General features: G+C 40.8%; 1 protein-coding gene across 5 annotated transcripts in view; it reads left to right on the top strand.

Moving 5' to 3' along the window:
• Positions 1-4,744: 4,744 nt before the first annotated feature.
• The window catches only part of GOLGA4 (golgin A4), a 79,003-nt gene continuing 64,562 nt past the window's right edge, over positions 4,745-19,185 (top strand). For 3 of the 5 annotated variants that reach the window (XM_087824864.1, XM_087824865.1, XM_087824863.1), the window contains exons 1-3: positions 4,745-5,071; positions 12,393-12,482; positions 18,697-18,795. In XM_087824864.1, the coding sequence (XP_087680990.1) occupies positions 5,000-5,071; positions 12,393-12,482; positions 18,697-18,795 (261 nt within the window). In that variant the 5' untranslated portion in view covers positions 4,745-4,999. The remainder of the gene's footprint in view (positions 5,072-12,392; positions 12,483-18,696; positions 18,796-19,185) is intronic. The other 2 variants (XM_087824868.1, XM_087824867.1) reach the window with 1 other exon arrangement.

Below are 19,185 nucleotides of genomic sequence, written 5' to 3'. Positions count from 1 at the left end.
TTGCATGTTGATTCTGCAGTGAAATGTAAGCCTCAACGTCCAAAATAAACAATATGTATTCATTCAGAATATCTCATGAGTGTTTGTTAAAATCCATCACCCTTCAGCTGTCTGGTGATCAAGAGAGGCAATGAGAATTATACTGTGCCTCCAGTGCAGACAGTCCTGGGACTGAGAGTGCAGGGCAGGCGTCTCTCTGGTTTCTCAAGAGGTTGAATCTGGAACTGGGGTGGAGCTGCTGATCTGGTGTTGGGGGCGTGGTCCCAGGTGAGAGCACTCTCCAGAGAGGAATGTTTCTCCACCTTTCAAAGCTGCTGGAGGTGGGGTGGGTGGGGTTTTTCCGCTGAGACTAGAGGCCCTACTTGTTTGCCCAGTGTGAGGAGAGAGTGACCCAACACTCCTGGCTGCCATGGGAACCGTGGAGGGCAGCTGTGGGTAATTACTCCTGGTACAAGGTGGGCACACAAGCTCATTCTCTGAGGGTCTAAAAGATGCAGCCACGAACATCCCAGACCCTCACAAATGTGGAACACTTGTCCTGTTGTCCCTGGGTTGAGAAGTGAAGTCTGATTCTTTTAATATGCCTTATTGACTTTAATTTTCTTCATCTATTTCTATAGGAACCTGGTGCCTGGAAACTCTTATTTAGATAAAGATCCTTAGCTTATGTGTTGAAACAAATGTCCATGTGGAGTGCAAAGCGAGGATATAGCCCAACTCCCCCTCCCAGTCAGTGGAAAGGTGTCTGCCTGGCCAGTGGCCACAGGGAGCAGAGAAGCCCAGATATGAGTGTTTCCCATGTCCTTGATGGCTAACTAGCTTCACCAGACTCTGTTTGGCCTTGGCATGCAGGCCATTCCCAGCATGGCCCCCTCCCCCTCTCCTCTGCTAGCTGCTAGATAATCCCTTGCTTGACCCTGGCTGGGGGTGGAAACTCACCGGACCTGCCACCATAGGGCCTTCCCCACTATGTAAGTAATAAAGGCTGTCTTTTCCCTCTGGTCCCCTGTGTATTTTTTTTAGAGTAGCAAAGAACAGCATGGTGCTCCTGGGGTTGGAATTCCCACAGTATACCACAGTTAGGAAAATGTCAGGAAAAGGCTTTATTTTCCAGCTCTAATGTTCTTAAATTACAAGTGTGATCCTTTAAATAATGATTGATGCTAGAAGACTTACTGTTTACTTTTCCTTCCCTTCCTCCTAAGGAGGCCGTGCCTAGTAACCAGAGGATCTTTGTTTTGCTGAGTGCAAAAGCAGCTTCTCTGTAACAATTGCCTCTCCTGCCCAGGAGGACAGGAGTTTAAGAGGTAGACATGGGAATGCAAGATTGGAGAGGCCCGCAGAGGAGGCTGTGCTTCAGCAAACGAGAGGCAGAGATGCCAGAGGCTCGGGAGCACCCTGGACCAACTGCAAGAGGCTGAGCCAAACAAGGCTGACACCTGCATGGGAGACTGACAGCGACCCAGGGGTCAGTGAGTAGGGTGGTTTGGGGGAAAAGGTAGGTTAAACCATATGAAACTGCCATTTTTGAACTTTAAAAGAATCAGCATTTTTATTTTTAATCACACTAATGGTAGCATGCCATATACACTGTGCACTTTGATTTCCCACTTAACAAAAAATCTTGAGATTTTCCCTATATCCATGTGTATAGAGTTGCCTATTTATTTGTTGTCATGGCAAACTATTATTTTAATATTTATATACCGTAAAAATGAATCTTCCGATGTATAGTTCTGTGAGTTTTAACACATATATAGATCTATATATCTACCGTCACAATCAGGAAACAAATATTTCAAACATATCTTTATAATCACCACCAATGACAAAGACAGAATACTACCTACTGGCAGGGACCCCCTCCCTGTTTCTATGCCTTTCCTATACCTCAAGACAATATTTTCCTTGACTTCTAACACCTAGATTAGTTTTGTCTATGTGAAATCACGTGGTGTATATTCTTTTGCTGGCTATCTTTTGCTCCCAGATTTATTCCTGTTGTCATGTGATTACAGTAAAGCAATGAATTGCACAATCTTTCATTATATTATAGCATTTTTGACATGCAGAATTGAAAATCTTTTAGATAGGTTGATAAATTGAATTACGGTTTTTTTTTGGTAATGGTTTCTGGGTTTTGCATTATACTTAGAAAGGCCTTGAGCACTCTAAGATTATAAAGTAAATAAACCCTCCCATGCTTTCTTCTGGTACTTTAATTTTTTGGGTGTGAGGAATGAATCCAACTTCTTTTTTCTTCATGATACCAGTGTGTCATCCAAATACTCGTAATCCTCACAGGAAGTTTAAGATGGATACAACAACATATCTTCTTTTTTGCAGATAAAGAAACTGACATATACAGAAGTTAAGCAATTTTCCCCATCGTAGAATAAATGGCAAAGCTGGGATCTGAGCCCAGCCAGCTGTGCTTAATGTCTGTGTGCTTACTCATTACACTATCCAGCCTGTCCACGTTGGAGGAACCCACCCACACATCTTGAATATGAGGCATGTGTTCTTTTTCTTCCCAACACAAACACTGTATTAAAATGTTTGTTTCCTTAGGAGTCTGATTATCAATTGGTTACCTAGTAAGGAGGAAGGCATTTCACACCTTTTGCCTCCATTTCATCAACCCTTTTGCTTCCAAGAGGCCTCATTCCTGGAATAAGATTTTTTTCCCCCCTCAGCGCAGTGTTGGGTTTTCCCTTCAAATGATTCTTCTCATTAAATTGTTTTCATCAGCTGTGTAAACAGCCCGATGACACGTCATGTAAACAGTCATAAAACTGTTAAAAATTAAATTGATCTACTTAAAAAAAATTGAGCAGGGTGTGTCTCAGAGACCACAGAGCTGTTAAACACATTACAGTTGCAGACCAGGACAAAGGGCAAGAAGGCCTGAGGTCGGCTTCACATTCTGTCACTGAGATCAGATGACTCTGGGAAAGTTTTTTTTTTTTTTTGGCTCTTTTTTGTGCCTATTTGTCAAACATGAGCAATAGCAATAATAATATAGCTCCTCACTGTCCCCTTTTTACTTTCTGCCTACAAGGGGAATTAAAGAGAAAATAAAAATATGAAAAAAATTCTTCAAAGTAAAGGCTTCAGGCTGAAAAGTTGGCTAAATTCCTGGGAGAGTCATAGTCTAAGTTTAGGCACTGATGTGTAGACCTTTCTTTCATGAGATGTTTTCCAACTGTTTTATAACTTTAATTTATATAGCCATAGTGTGTTCTTTTGCAAAAGTAAATATAAAAACATAATATGTTTCAAAGTGTTCTAATGAAGTACATTAAAACAGTGTATGTAGTAATACAAATATTCCTATCTTCTCTGGATCTCGGGTGGCACTTGCTATCACCAAAGTGTGTGTGCGTGTGTGTGCGTGTGTGTGCGTGTGTGTGTGTGTGTATGTATTCTGCCTCACCCCCCAATACAAATGTTGGCAAATCTGGCATGTGAAGAACAACGCAGCTGTAGCACTTTCACATTTGAGGATAATCCTTTGATTATATGTATGAAATAAAATATATATGTTTTGCAATCAAGAAAAATTATATGCTAGTGAGGACACTAGTATCAATCGGTAGATCATTTGGGAGCAGAGAGTTGAACATAGAGAAACAATGTCAATGGGGGCAGCTGAAGGCCTGCTGAAGTTTATAGTCTTGAGAGAGAAAGACTTCTTTAAAGTCTCTTGGTAGTTATAGCATAGGTGTTCACTATGAGATAGGACAGGTCTTAGCCCAGCTGTCAACTCAATGTTCAGCCCAGGCCCTGCTCTGGCTCTAGTACATTTAGGGATCAGGCTATGGAACCTTAGAGAACAACTTGCTCCTATAATTGCTAGTAAATAAAATTTGCTAAAATGTGATCAGCATATACTCTGACAGGTTCTGATACTTGAGCCAATGTGAAGCAATTTGGTATAGCATATGGACGAAGGTGGAGGAGATGGATTTGCGGGTTCCACCCTGGCAGATGCAGGGTGTTGGATGAATCAGGCAGATACACATTAAACTCTTCAGAATGATTGCACGGGCCAGGTTTAAATGTGTACCCTTAGGAATCGGTGTCTTCCGCCAGGCTGTGAATTCTTTTAACACCCCCCCCAGTACCTGGCACTTAGAATGATACAAGTTTTTGAATGAGATGTGTGGTAATACTTTGTTGTACAACAACAAATAAAGGCAGGGGTCCAAATGATTGAGATCTTACGATATAGTTCTGAAACGTCTGGACCCTGGCCTCAGCCTAGTGTCAGGCACCCCTCTGGGGGGTAATTAGGGGTACTAGGCACTGAAGGTACAAATTCCTAACTGTAAAGACGGAGCAAAAGTACACGGTTCTGCAGAGCCCATGGCAGGTTCTCCGATGGCCGCTTCTCCCACCTCGACGCTCACACACGTGGTTCTTCGCAGAGGGCCCGCCAGCCCTGCGATGCTCAATAGAAGCGGCACCCTTTTCCCCCCTCCCCCCGCCTAACCTCGCAGCGCCGATGCGCGGGTGCGCGCCAGGGCAGGGCAGAGCTCAGGTCCGACTGCAGCGAGTGTGCAATCGCGCCGCTCGCTCAGCGCTCGGGAGCGACCCCGGAGCGCGCCGGGGCCGCCCGACTTCGCGCTTGTCCCCTACGGCGCGCCGTAGAAGCTCCCTCGGCCGGCGAGCTCCACGTAGACCGCGCAGGCGCCTTAGGCACGCAGTTCACCTGCCGCCGCTGTCGCCGCCGCCGCCGCCGCCGCCGCCGCCGCCGCCGGGGCTGGATGGGGGGCCGAGGCCAGCCAGTGGCACCCGGAAGAAAGAGACGCGGCGGCGGCGACGCTGACATCCGCAGGACTAGAGTCCCCAGCCGCCCGCGAGCCCAAGCAGTAGGCGGCGAGGCCCGGCCCCCGCGGCCCCTGGTGTAGAGAAGCCGCCGTCGCCGCTGCGGCTGGGTCTCCTTGGGCTCTCGCCCCTCAGGTCTCATTCACACTCAGGACTCCCGCGCTGCGCCATGTTCAAGAAACTGAAGCAGAAGATCAGCGAGGAGCAGCAGCAGCTCCAGCAGGCGCTGGCCTCTCCTCAGGTACCATGGCTGCCGCGCTCCCCTGGTTCCAACACCCCCTGACGCCGGCTCCCGGGCACAGGGGAGGGGGGAGAGGTGTCCCGGTGATCCTTGACCTCTGACCCGAGGATACCCTCCGAACCCCGGACTGGGAATGAGTCCTGACCCGGGTGCCCCATCCCGGAACTCCGTCCCGGAGAGCGGGTGGGGGTGGCCCGGTCCGTCGTGAGAGCCGGTCTCTGTTAGTTTTCCCCTGATGCCCGGCCTGAGAGTAAGCGAGAGGGGCTCTGCTCTTGCGGGACTTTTGACCCTTGTAGAAGGTGTCCCCCCCCCCACTCAGCCGAGACCCCATCTCAGGGGTGAGGGCGGCATGGGAGAAACCTGGGTCCCCTGCAGTATCTGACCTCTTGACTCGAGTGCCCTCTCCGAGGGGCCAGGGTCCCGCAGGACTCCTGGCCCGTGACGGAAGCCTACTCCCAAAACCCTGGGCCGGGGGCGAGGGCCGGGGGTGCGCCTTTCCCTCCAGGCCCGGCTGCTGGCGGGAGCGGGCACCCGAGAGCGGCGGCGGGGTGGCGGGCGGGCGTCCAGCGCCCGCGGCTGTCACGAGGGAGTCACTTCGCATAACTCCGCTGATCCGCGGCGGGCGGAGGGGCTGAGGCTGCGAGGCCCCGCCGGGCTCGCGCCCGGCCGCGACCCGGCTTCTCCTTCTTTAAGAGCCTCGTTACGCGTTTATTTTTCACGAATGCTGTGGCGTCAGGAAATGACAGTTTCCAGGAAAAAGGGGGGCGTGTTAATAACGTTAAAGAAACAGCCGCCTAAGCACCCCCTTGAAAGTGTGTTTTGGCCCCGGCTGCACGTGGGCTCTGCCGGGAAGATGGGGCTTCTGCTGAATTTCTTCCCAGCCTTTCCGAATCGCAACACATTGAGCCAACCTCTCACTTGATTTTAGTTTTCACAAGGAAGGCTGAGTTTGGACTACTCTGGCGTTTCTGATACGTTTTAAACAAAACATTTATATAATTAGCAATTATTAAATCTAACAGCGACGGCATCGAGTTTGTTCTAAACTGTTAAATTGAAGGTGTTCTGTTAAATTTGAATCTCGTGTAGAGTAAAACAGTAAACAGTGTTTGAAATACATTGGAAGGTGACAGTGAAGGCTTGTTTATTCTCCCATGCAAAGGGTAAATAGTGACTAAAATTTAAATAGTAAATCTTTTACTTTTCATACCGTTTTCTTCAGGCTTTTCTGACTCTACAAAACATAGTCGTTTAAGAAACAAGAATGTGGGGACGTACGTGATCGTGTGTTAGTGAATGTGAGGCGTTTACATTTGGGGATGTGTGAAATATTGATCCAAGATTCCATCTCTGGAAATTGAGTCTAAGAAAATTCAGGACGTGCTAAAGATTTAGCCACATGGATTTTCGTTTCAGTGTTTTTTAATTGATAAAAACTGTTCAACAGTAGAAATAGGAAGTTGTATCAGGTAGTCTGTTATTATGCAGCCTTTAAAAATGCCAGAATTTCTTGGGTTCTTCCTGTGTGCCAAGCATTTTGTTTACTGTTTTACATAGTTTATTTTATTTAATTGTGCATAAACCTACATGGTGGATAATCTATAGATGAAGGAATGAGGCTCAAAGAGGTAAGTTGCCTAATATCACATAGCTAGTGTGAGAGCCTACAAAAAAGTATTATTAACATGCAAAGATACTTGTTTTAAGAGACATATTAAAAAGCAGCATGTGATCCCTATTTTGTGGGGGGAAAAATATATATAAGTATATTTATACACAGTGAAAATAGCTTAAGAAGGATATGCTCTAAGATGCTGGTGAGATGAGTATTCTTTTACTTATTTTTAATGTTTTGTTTTTCTTGATGAGAATTAATTGCTTTTATGCGTTAGCAAAGAGAGGTTGTGTTGAGCAGTAGAAAAGCTAGTTACAAGCTAACACATTAGAGTTCCCAGTTTGGATAGATTAGTGCCTCTGATGAGACAGTGCATCTGGATCAAATAAAATCACTTTGTGGCGGGGCAGGGGTGGCCGGGTGGCTCAGAGGTTGAGCATCGACCTATGATCCTGATCACTGTTGATGCCCCTTCTGGGCACATGTCCGCTGGATCCCCAGTAGGGGGCGTGCAGGAGGCAGCAGATCAATGAATCTCTCTCTTCATTGATGTTTCTCTCTCTCTCTCTCTCCCTCTCCCTGAAATCAATAAAGTCGTGTTTAAAGAAAAAAATCACTTTGTGTACAAAAGATCTAAAACATTCCCATTTGATGATATGTATATTTATCCAGAATGCAAAAGGAAATCGTTACTGATTAACTACTGATAGAACTCAGAACCTTTCAGGATGAGTAGTTCTGGATTATTTTTTTCAGAGTTTAGGATTTATTTCATGCATGAATTAAAAAACAAAAAACTTTTTTGATGGCAATCCTTTTGCAACAGATTACACAAATTCTTGTTTTCTTAAGCAAAGGGTTTTGAATTTGTATATTATCATTTCTTCATTTTTGAGTATAAATTATTTTGTGTTAAAGGCACCATGCCATCAAGAATTTAATGGGGTGTAAAAGGCCTTTTTCCCCACTCAAAGAGGATTTGTTTGTTATTGGTCTAGGTTGAAAATTTCCTCTCAGATGGTTGAATGTATTTCTCCCATCTGTGTTGCAGATGGGAAGTCTGATTCTAAACCTGTTCTTTCTTCATTGTTAGTTAACCTGATCTTTGCATATTCTCTTTTCCCCCTGATTTTAGAAAATTTCTAGTTTTTCTGTTTTTATCCTTTGCTTTAAAAAAGAAAAAATTCTTAATTCGTCTTTTTGGATAAATTTTTTGGTATATCCTAAGTTTTTTTTTAGTTTTTTTAATGGTGAAAGTAGTTCAAGTGGGTTGGTTCAGCTTTTTTCTGTTTTAAGGAAAGACTAAATTAGGTCAGAAAATATGGCATCTTATGTCATGAAGATTAAGGTTCTGTAAAACTTTTGTTTTAGAGGTGTCTGTGTGTGAAATGGGTTCTTTTTAATTTTTCAAAAATTTTAACTGAATCCCAGTGGGGGAAAAAATTGAGAAACAGTGATCTAAAGAATATTGGGGAGGTGGACGAGGGTATCAGAAGACTTGTGTGCTAACCCAGATCTTGCAGTATGCAACCTGGACAAGCCACATAAGCATTCCAAGCTTTTTGTTTTCTCATCAGGAAATTCGGGAATGATACTATCTACCCTGCTTACCTTTCAGATTGCTTGTGAGGATCAAAAGAGATAAAGTATTTGGAAGCATTCGTAATTATAGAGCACTTATTTATTTAACAGAGCCTGCTAAGGTGCTATGCTGGGTGTTGCATTTGCCTGGAAGGGTAGATGTAGTCTCTGTATCATGGGGTTGAGAGACAAGTACTTCCTAGCATGGTGGTAGTGTGCACAAGCTGTTGTGGCGGCATATAAGAAGGGTTTCTAGAGAGGGTCAGTCAGAGTGACATCATAGTAGTCTTGATGGATAATGAAAAGTCATGGTATATACGGACAAGGTATTCAAGCCTTATTATTTCTAAAGGTGACTGTATTAGTTTTCTAATGTTGCCTAACAAATTACCACAACCTTAGTGCCTAATAACCCAGTTATTATTTCACAGCCTGTATGTCAAAAGCCTGGCATGGTGTGACCGGGTTCTCTGCTCAGGATCTCACAAGGCTAAGATCAAGGTGTCATCCAGACTGTTATCATCTGGAGTTTAGGGTCCTCTTCTATGCTCACATGGTTGTGGTAGAATTTAGTCCTTTGTGGTTGTAGGACTGATGTCCTTATTTCTTTCTGGTTGTTGAAGGGGACCACTTTCAGCTCCTAAGAGGTGCCAAAGTCCCTTGCCACTTGGCCCCCATACACACTGTGCTTTCTTTAGGACAGCATGAGTGCATCTCTCTGCTTTCTGCCTCTGCTCTCTTGACTCATATTTGAAGGGCTTGTGTGATGAGGTTGGACCCATTTAGATAATCTCTTCTTGATTAATTCAAAGTCAACTGATTAATAACCTTAAATATAATTATAAAATCCCTTTTGCTATGTAAGGTGAGATAATCAGAGGAGTGATATCAGATTCACAAGGCAAGGGTCATTGGGGATCATCTTAGAATTCTACATACTGCAGTTACTAAAATGGTTTTTCTTATACTGAAGTTGGGGCCTTTGGTATAATAATAATAAGGGGGCTTTGAAGTAATAATAATAACAACAATAATAACACAACAATCAGTTGGCAATAAAAATATTAATTGTGAGCTTGTATATAACCATCAGGTTTCTTGACAAATCGCTTAGAAATCTGTCTTCAGATTTCTCATGGCTATGAAAACTAATTAGACCAAGTTTATTTTGAAGTAATCTGAATCCTTTTATGTTTTGAAGTGAGGATAGCCCATTAGAGATCCAGGATGTTGGGATAAATGCTCAAGTACAGTTAGTGTTTCATGCATGTTTTATACTTTGTAGTCACATCCATTCCTTCATGTGAACTGTATACTCTTGCAACTCCAGAGGAAGACTTACAAGCTATCAGGCCAAACCTTGCCAGGTGGTACTACTTTTCTGAGGACAGTGTGTTTTAGAACCTAGACTTCAAATTTATAAACCCCAACATTTGATTTTGCTGGTTTATCCAGAGCTGAAGAGGCTCTCAATTACTGATTAGGCTCACATGAGGCCAAGGTAAAAAGACATAGTACCAGTTTTTATAATTCACATTGGGGGTATACTTTTCAAGTGATTGGAAGGTCAGTGTCTAGAGTAGCCCTTTCTGGCACCTGGGCAATTGGAAAGCTGAATTATTAACCCAAAGATTACTTGGAGATGATGGAATCACAGCAGAGAGGATCGGTCAAGAGCTATTCCTTTTAGCCTAGTAGTACTTTTCTAGTTACTTTCCTATCTTTTTGCCCTTCTCAGTGGCCCTTAAGTTATAGGAGCTATTACATATAACCATTTAAAAGTGGGTAGAAGTGGAGCTCCTCCCTCTCATAGTGGTAGCCTTTGAAGCATCTATAGCCTTTGAAGCTGTCATGGTTTGAAATTTATGGCTCTGGGTATAGGAAAGGTTCATTGACTTTCTCTCAACCTCAGCGAAAGCTGTTTCTGAAGTGCTCTGAACATTTGCATTTTAGTCTCAGTCCTGGATAAACTGTCCAGTGACTGCTTTCCGTTCCCATTTTCTAAGCACAATATTGGCTTCTAGTCATACATTTTCTAGACATTTAAGACACTGATAAGGCTTTAGCTTTATTTCACATTCAACTATTTCCTTGTTCAAAATTTTAAGATCTTACTGTTTCTGTTTTTATCCTGGGAAAGGATATCTTATTCCTTAAGGTGACTTTTGCATGTAACTAATTTCGTATATCACTTGTTGATTTTTTTTGGTTCATCTTTTAGAAGGTGTGTGTGTGTGTGTGCGTGTTGGAATTCTTAGTTGTGAGCAACAGAACTCAGTCTAGCTAGTTAAGCAGAATGAATTTATTGAAGAATATTTGGTAGCTTACAGAATTTCCAGGCCTGAAAGTCCGGGCTGATTGCTTGCCCAGCCATACTGGGGGGACTGCACTAAGAAGATTGTTGCAGCTATCTCAGCTGGGCACCAGCATTGGGTCTTCCACTGCACAGCTCCTGTGCGTGACTATGGGAAGCCGTCTCCGTGCTCTTCAGCTGATGAACTTTAGTTTTGCATGTTTATTTCCTCACATCACTCACTTATGACTCAGAGTATCCTGTGGGTGTGTTCTTTGGTGGAGCCCAGCCCAGGTCACCTGACCTAGGTGCAAAGAAGACTGGGTCAGTAAGTTTTCTGAGTTTTAACTTAGGGACTTATAAGAGCTGTTTAGGAAAAAAAAGAATATTAAACTTTTGCCATATTTTGTTGATATTTTCCCCCTCCTCCTAATTAAGCTGTTCCTTTTGATTTCTGCTTTTCACATAAAAATATTTGTCCTATTCAGAGATTATAGAAATACTAATTTTTTTATATTTCAATTTTTAAAGATCATTTAAATCTTTAATATAGCTTAATATTTCATAGATGAGGACACATAGCCCTCAAAAATATAGTGAGGGTCTGATTGGTGTTCCTTTCCCCTCATATGGATGGCCATTTGTCCCAACACCATTTATTGAACATCTCTCTTTAAAAAAAATTACTTATTTTTAAAATTTTATTTTTTAATTACAGTTTACATGCAGTGTTATTTTGCATTAGTTTCGGAGAAAGGTCCTGAAGTTTTGGCTCTATACTTTTAGGACTGTTTATAACTGTTTAAACACTATTAAATTTATTGGAGTGACATTGGTTAAAATGAACATTAGGTTTCAGGTGTGAGTTTCTATGTCACAAGATCTGTATATTGCTCTGTGTGCCCATTACCCAAAGTCATATCTTCTCCCATCACTTATAATTCACCTTAAGTAGGCCTCAAACTCCTAGTTTAAATTTTAGGCCCTTCCTCCTGAAGTTTTTTGTGCTGAGGATTTTAGGAGTCAGGCTGTATGTCCTTTATAGAACTAAATGAACTGGCTTCTCAGTATCTAGCTGTGGGTGTAAGGTAGGCTCAAAGCAAGGCCTTTTACAAGAGAGATGCTTACCTGTGCATTTCATAGTATTGAGTATTAGAGCTGGGAGGCCCTTTAAAGATCGAATTGACAACCATGTTTTTTTAAATGAACTTTTTTGTTTTGTTTAGAAAAAGAATAGTTTTATTCATTTTTAGAGAGAGAGGGAAAAGGAGAGGGAGAGAGAAAGAAACATTGGCTGCCTCCTGCATGCCCCCCATCCCACACTGGGGTTGGAACCTGTAACAACTGGGCGTGTGCTTTGACTGGGAATTGAACTGGCAACTTCCTGGTGCAGGGGATAGGATGACACCCAGCCAGCTGAGCCACATGGACCAAAAAATGAACTTTTTGTTTTGGAATAATTTTGACTGACAGGAAGGTAGCAAAGATAATACAGAGAGTGTTCATATACTCCTCGCCTGGTTTTAGTTTCCCCTAATACTACCATCTTATTTTACCATCACAACCCTATTTTATAGATGAGGATACATAGCCCTCAAAAAGTTAACTTAGCTAAAATCATAATTCTAGCTGGTAGCAGAGTCAGACCAAGGACCTAGTAGGCAGCCTCGGTCTCCTGGTCAATTACGTTTTATTCATCCTTTTCGGTTTTCATGTGTTAGCTCTTCTCCTTTCTCTGGGTTCGTTGGTCATGGATTGAGAGAATGACTGCCCAGCACATAGTGTACTTGTCAATGTATCTTTCTAATTCGTGCAATCATTTTTAAATCTAGGCTTCCTCCAATTCTTCAACACCAACAGGAACAAGGAGCAGGACATCTTCATTTACAGAGCAATTCGATGAAGGTACACCCAATAAAGAGGTAGGTCTGGAATTTCTTTAATAAATCTTTCACAAGAAGCTTATTGATCTAAAATGTAATGCTGCTGTTGATAACAAAATGGGAAATTCTTTTAACAGGTCAATTATTTAATTCTTAAATATTGTTTTTATTAGTGACATAATTCTTTTTTTTGCAAATAGTTTTATGTTTTTTGTAGATTGTTTCTTTTAGTAAAATGTGAGAGTTTAACTCAAAATATAAATATTTGTCCACCTCTTCAGTAGATACAGTAAAGTCTATGTTATCTAGAATATGTTTATTTTCCAGTGTTAGTAAATATTATATGTAAATCTAAATAAGTCTCTTTGGTTGCAGTGCCTCAGACCTTCTTATAGGGTTATAGGAATCATCTATATGATTGTGTACATTGAAGGCACAGGGGAGTAGACTGAATTTGCACTCACCCTGAGGGCAACAAACATCTGACACTCTCTCATCATGCACAGGTGTCGTATCTGTCCAGTGGATGACAGTATCCTTTCTTGGTGATACTGGGCATAGTCTCATTATCTTCAGTATAGAGTTTCCTTCCTTTCCTGTTGCTTGAAGTGAATCTTTTTTGCTTCTCTAGAGTTGGGTGCTTTGGAGCAATATAGAGTGTAAGGTCATGTAAAGGACTAACTAGGGCAAATGAAACTACCATATCCTCCTGCCCTTTGCCCTATTCTGATTTTTTAAAAAATTGAGATAAAATTCATATTCTGACATAAATTTTACCATTTTAAAGTGAGCAATTAGGTGGTGTTTAGTATATTCACAATGATACGCATTCATTACCCATATGTAGTTCCATGACATTTTCATTACCCCAAAAGGAAGCTCCATACTCATTAAGCAATCATTCCCAGTTCTCAGCCAACCCTTGGAAACCTCTAATTTGCTTACCATCTCTATGGGTTTTTAGTAGATTCCTTTTATCATGTGGAGGAAGTTTCCTTCCATTCCTAGTTTGTTGAGTGTTTTTATCATGAAGAAGCGTTTAATTTTGTCAGACTCTTTCTTTGTGTGTATTAAGGGCTTTCACCTTTATCCTATTGATACAGTATATTGTATTAATTAGTTTTTTGGATGTTAAACCAACCTTTCATTCCTGGGATAAATTTCACTTGTTCGTGATGTATAATCTTATATTACTGGATTTGATTTGCTAGTATTTTTTGTTTTGTTTTGTTTTTTGTTAATCCTCACCTGAGGACATTTTTTCCATTGCTTTTCAGAGAGAGTGGAAAGGAGGAAGGGAGGGGGAGAGAGAAAGAGAGAGAAACATTGATGTGAGAGACACATCGATTGGTTGCGTCCTGCAAATGCCCCAACCGGGGAGCGAACCTGCAACCTAGGTATGTGTCCTGACTGGGAATCGAACTTGAGACCTTTTGATATATGGAGCAATGCTCTAACTAACTGAGCCATCCAGCTAAGACTGATTAGCCAGTCTTCCTTTGAGTATTTTCATGTTTATGTTCATAAGAGATGTTTGTCTGCAGTTTTCTTTTTTTCGTAATGTCTGATTTGGGTACCAGGAAAATATTGGCCTCATAAATAAGTTGTGAAGAGCTCCCTCCACTTACAGTTTTTGGGAAGAGTTTGTGAAGATTAGTATTAATTCCTTAAATGTTCAGTTTAATTTGCCAATGAAGCCATCTGATCCTGGGCTTTTCCTTATGGGAAATGTTTTAATTCATAATTCATTCTCTTTACTTTTTATAACTCTATTGAGATTTTCTATTTCTTCCTGAGTTCTGGCAATTTGTGTCTTTCTAGGAATTTGTATATGTCATTCAGGTTATCCAATTTGTTGGCAAACAGTTGTTCATAGTATTGCCTTAAAATTATAATAGTAATTTCCCCTCTTTTCATTCCTGATGTTAGTAATATGAGTCTTCTCTCTTTTAATTTTTTTCCCCTGTCAGTTAAGCTAAAGATTTGTACATCATTTTGAGGTACCAACTTTTGGTTCCACTTTTTTGTTGAATGTTCTGAGCATTCTCAGAATTGGAGTGGCAAGTTGATCTTTGATGACTTATTTCTCTCAAGTCTCAGGTGCTCTGGGACTTAGCAAAAACTCCTTGAATCTGTATGGCCACTTTCCTGGTTCTCTGCACTGATACATGTTTTTTCCCATCTTTAATACCCTTGGCCTTTTCAGTGGTGCTTAGGGCTAGAGAAAGTTAGACACCTTGTCCTTTTTTGCCAGCTTTGTTTGTTTGTTTAAAGACTCAATATGAAGCCTGACCGGGCATGGCTCAGCAGTTGAGCATCGACCTAGGATCCAGGAGATCGTGGTTTGATTCCCAGTCAGGGCACATGCCTGGGTTGGGGGCTCAATCCCCATAGGGAGTGTGCAGGAGGCAGCCGATCAATGACTCTCTCATCATTGATGTTTCTCTCTCTGTCCCTCTCCCTTCCTCTCTCTGAAATCAATAAAGATACACTTAAAAAAAAAGACTCAATATGAATTAGAAATATCCATATAGACAAAATAGGGGCTTAAGTTGTGGTCTAGAATTTGATCAAAAGTTTACCCACAGTCTGTACTTCATATTTCCTTACCTGCTACTACTGTAGACAATTTTATTCTTGTATCTTCTGCAGAGTGTATTATCACAAGTACTTAAGGTATACATTGTTGTAAAAGAATGGAATGAGTTTGATTGACTCAGAATAGTAAGTGTTCCTACTAGCTGGGAAGACAGAAACAGGACCTCCTCTCCTTAGGTCAGAGAGAGATATACTTCCTGAGGTACTAAATTTTTTAGGGTCCCTTCCCTCATAGGAGACACATTAATTCATTACATACAGTGGATGTTAGTAGGTGCCTTAAAGTAGGCATTAGGGCTTAATTTTCTCTTTGAGCTCTGGTGAAGAAGGACGGGAGGGTTCTGTGCTGCTGGAGGTAGATTTAGGACTACATGCTAGCGGCTAAATTGGGGCTCCCAGCACTGGTGAAAGGAGGTTGAAAAAGCTTTTGCTAACTGCTGCCTAGAGCTCTCTGTGGCCCATTATAAGAAGCTTCTGTCCCTAGGGGAGGCCTCACGATCAAGAACTGAACCAAATCTCACATTGGCTTAGTGATTGAGTCTGTGATAACCTGTGTATTGCCATAGGTCAGGAAACCCAAACTGGGGCCCAGGGAATCAGATTGACTGGATAAGGAAGGCTGAGCACAGAAGGAAGGAGAAAGATAATACCTTCTCAAAATGAGCCTGTAAATGAAAATTCTAAAACAAATGCTAGGAGGGCAATGAAGAGAAACAAAAATTAGGATATAAATTTACTCCAGGTGAAGTTAAAATAATAGAGCAATTTGGAAAAGACTTTAAACAAGTATCTTTAGTGAGATAAATGAAATAATACTTTCCATAGAAGAACAGAAAATTGTGGGGATGAAACAGGCCAAAACAAAACTAGACTAGGTAGATATGAAAAAGAACCAAATAGAAATGCTACAAATGAAAGAAAAAATTATACAAAAATGTAAATGAAAAATAAAACTCAGACTGGTCTCAGTTCAAGAGAAAATTAGGGAATTCTAAGAGAATACTGAGTAATCCCACTCAAAACACAGAGAGATAGAGATTAAGAAAATTTTTTTTCCAAGAGTAAGAGACATGGAGGATAGATTGAAAGCTTTCGACACACATCTAAGGTGAGTTTTAAGGTAGCTGAATGAATGTTGCGATACATACAACTTCAGTCAGTGTTAATTCAACTGATGGCTTCAGTGCGGAACCACACAGAAGAGGTGAGTGAAATTTTTAGCACATTAGATTAGAATTTGAACAGTTTGAAAAAGATCAAATTGAGATTGAATTTATTGGGAGGAATATTGGAGAATTGATGCTGGTGAGACTTTCACATACATAGAAGCAATTGACAAGGACAAGTGGGGAAAAAAGCTCCTTGGGCTTTGAAGTAGGTCTCAGTGGAAACTAATTTTGATATACTTTGCTTTTCTATGGGCCAGAGTGCAAATTGCTTGGCAGCACCTTTTGAAATGTTTGGTCAATATGTTTGTCTATACTGGGTATGAATTAGCTTTTGTGTTTTTCTCTTAAAATTTCAAGTATACTCTTAAGTGGGCAATTTTAAGTTATTTCCTTGTGTGGGCAAGAGTGACTTTATTTTAAAAATTAACTTTGAAAGCCTAAAAAACTGAATTTGTATAGTCTTTAACTTAAAATAACATTCATTTGAAGCTTGACCTGAGTTCCCAGGAGTAGATTTTCAGCAAGAGTAGAAACTTGATTGGATGATTCCCTAGAGCCAAACAGGCATATAGAATATTTTAGTACTAATACTGAATTTTAGGATTTAGTATGAAGTCAATTCTTGAATCCTACTCAAGGAGTACCAGTTAACATAAAACCAAAAAAACCAAAACATGACTTAAAAACCTTTGCTCTAGCTGTTAGACAGTCTCTATTATAGGACCAGGTGAAGGGTTAGTGAAGGCTCTAGTCAGTTTCCATAACTCTACAGTACTGCGATGAAAAGCGTAAGCTCTTAAACTTTTGCAGATATTTAGTTTTTTCCTTTTGTATATTTTATTTTATTTTTTAAAATTTATCTTTATTGTTGAAAATATTACAAATGTCCCCTGTTTTTCCCCCATTGGCCCCCCCCACCCCGCTGCAGATACTTATTTTCTGATATAAGTTATTTATTATATATCACATATAATATAACATACATTGGCTGCTAAATTAATGTTTCAAAAGATTTTTTTAAATGTATTTAAAAAATATATATCTCTTTTTTGATTTCAGAGAGAGGAAAGGAGAGGGAGAGGGAGAGAGAGAGATAGAAACATCAATGATGAGAGAGTCATTGAGCACGCCCCCCCGACTGGGGATCAAGCCCGCAGCCTGGGCATGTGCCCTGACCCGGAATCAAATTCTGATCGCCTGGATCCTAGGTCGATGCTCAACCCCTGAGCCACGCCCGGCAGGGCTAAATGTATTTTGAAGTAATCATGGATTCATAGGAGGTTACAAAAATTTTTTTAGGTAGACCCTGTGTACCCTTTACCCAGTTTCTCCCTAAGGTAACACCTTGTAAAATTATGGTACACTGTGAAAACAAGGAAGTCGACATTGGTATATTGTGTAACATCCACAGAGCTTATTCAGATTTCACTAGCTTTATATGTATCATTGTGTGTGTTTGTAGTTCTGTGCAGTTTGATCAAGGGTATATTTGTATAACCTCCACCATCAAGAAGTTTATTTTCATTATAATCTCTTATACATTTAATTTATGATTGTTAGTATTTTGGTGTGTAGTGTAGTTTCTGAAAGAAAAGTGAAGCACAGAAGAGAATCAAAAGAACTAGTATAATAGAATTTATCCTTAAAACTTATAAATTTCAGTTTCAAAAGTTTCTTCTATACATATTGGAGAATACTTTTTTGATTTTAGAGAGGGAGAGAGGGAGAGGGGTAGAGAGAAGAAGGGGGAGAGAGAGAGACGTCAATTTGTTTCACTTGTTTATGCATTCATTGGTTGACATACAAAACTTTAAATAATCATTTATTTGTACTTCTATACAAAAATAGTTTTCTTCAAGCCCTGGCTGGGTAGGTAAGTTGGTTAGAGCGTTGTCTCAGTACACCAAGGTTGTGGGTTCCATCCCCAGTCTGGGGTACATACAAGAATTAGCCAATGAATGCATGGAGGGGTGGAACAACAAATCAGTGTCTCTGCCTGTCTGTCTCTCTCCCCCCTTCCTCTCTCTAAAAAGAAAAATCAATAAAGTTTTATATGTCTTAGCCTCTCATAAATTTCCATGCTATCTTTTTAAATGTATAAAAATGAATGGCTCAGTATTTATTTTATGCTAAAGCTTTGTGTTCTTTATTGTGTATTGTTCCTATTGGTATAGACTCTTATACCAAACTGTCAGGCACGTTTTGTGCTGTGGTGCCTGTTCCATATATTATTTATATGCCAATAAGCAAGTTGGTTAAAGTTGAGCTTTGAGATCCTAAACAATTCAACTCATCTCCATTCCTGACCTTTCCCAGCAACTTATTATTTTGGGGGTGGAATGATGGTGGCAGCAGTGGCGGTGCAAGGCCATTATATAGTGTTGTGCATGCTGTGTGGTGAGAACACTTTGCAACATGCCCTTATGATTTGTTTTCCATCATTTGTTTTATTTTTATACGTCTGCTTGTTACACTGAATGAGACAGCTACTAGCCGGGATGATAGCAGAGCCTGCTTTTCTCTCTGAGTATACTATCTTTGCTTTGGATTCCTCCAAACAGCCTAAAACACAGACTGACAGTGTGGTGAGTCCTTCCACCGCTTTCTGCATTCCCTTTGTGGGGAAGCAAAGTAATTTGGTAATTCTAGAAGCAAATCTCATGTTGCTTGTCACTTACCATCTCTCAAAGCATCTTCAGTGCCCTGTTGCTAACCCTGCTCTAAAAAATTAGAGAGTAAATTGCTGAATTCTGATGGCTGGTGTGTTTTTTGGTAGCTTTTTAACTGCATAATAACACTTTTCATTAATGTAGTGAAGACTACCTTCACTTGGCCTAAACTTTCTTCCTAGGGAATGTTTGCTTATTGACTAAAAAAGGTATGCATTATTAGAAAATTCTGTTTAGTAGGAGGCCAAGAATATTTTGATATGGGACTCACATTTTTAGGGAAAAAAATGTATTTTGTGTAAATCT

Source organism: Miniopterus natalensis, chromosome 15 (assembly GCF_054644295.1).
Source record: "Miniopterus natalensis isolate mMinNat1 chromosome 15, mMinNat1.hap1, whole genome shotgun sequence".
NCBI classification, from domain to species: domain Eukaryota; kingdom Metazoa; phylum Chordata; class Mammalia; order Chiroptera; family Miniopteridae; genus Miniopterus; species Miniopterus natalensis.
The sequence above is the reverse complement of the archived record's forward strand: the minus strand, read 5'-3'. Positions and strand labels throughout refer to the sequence as shown.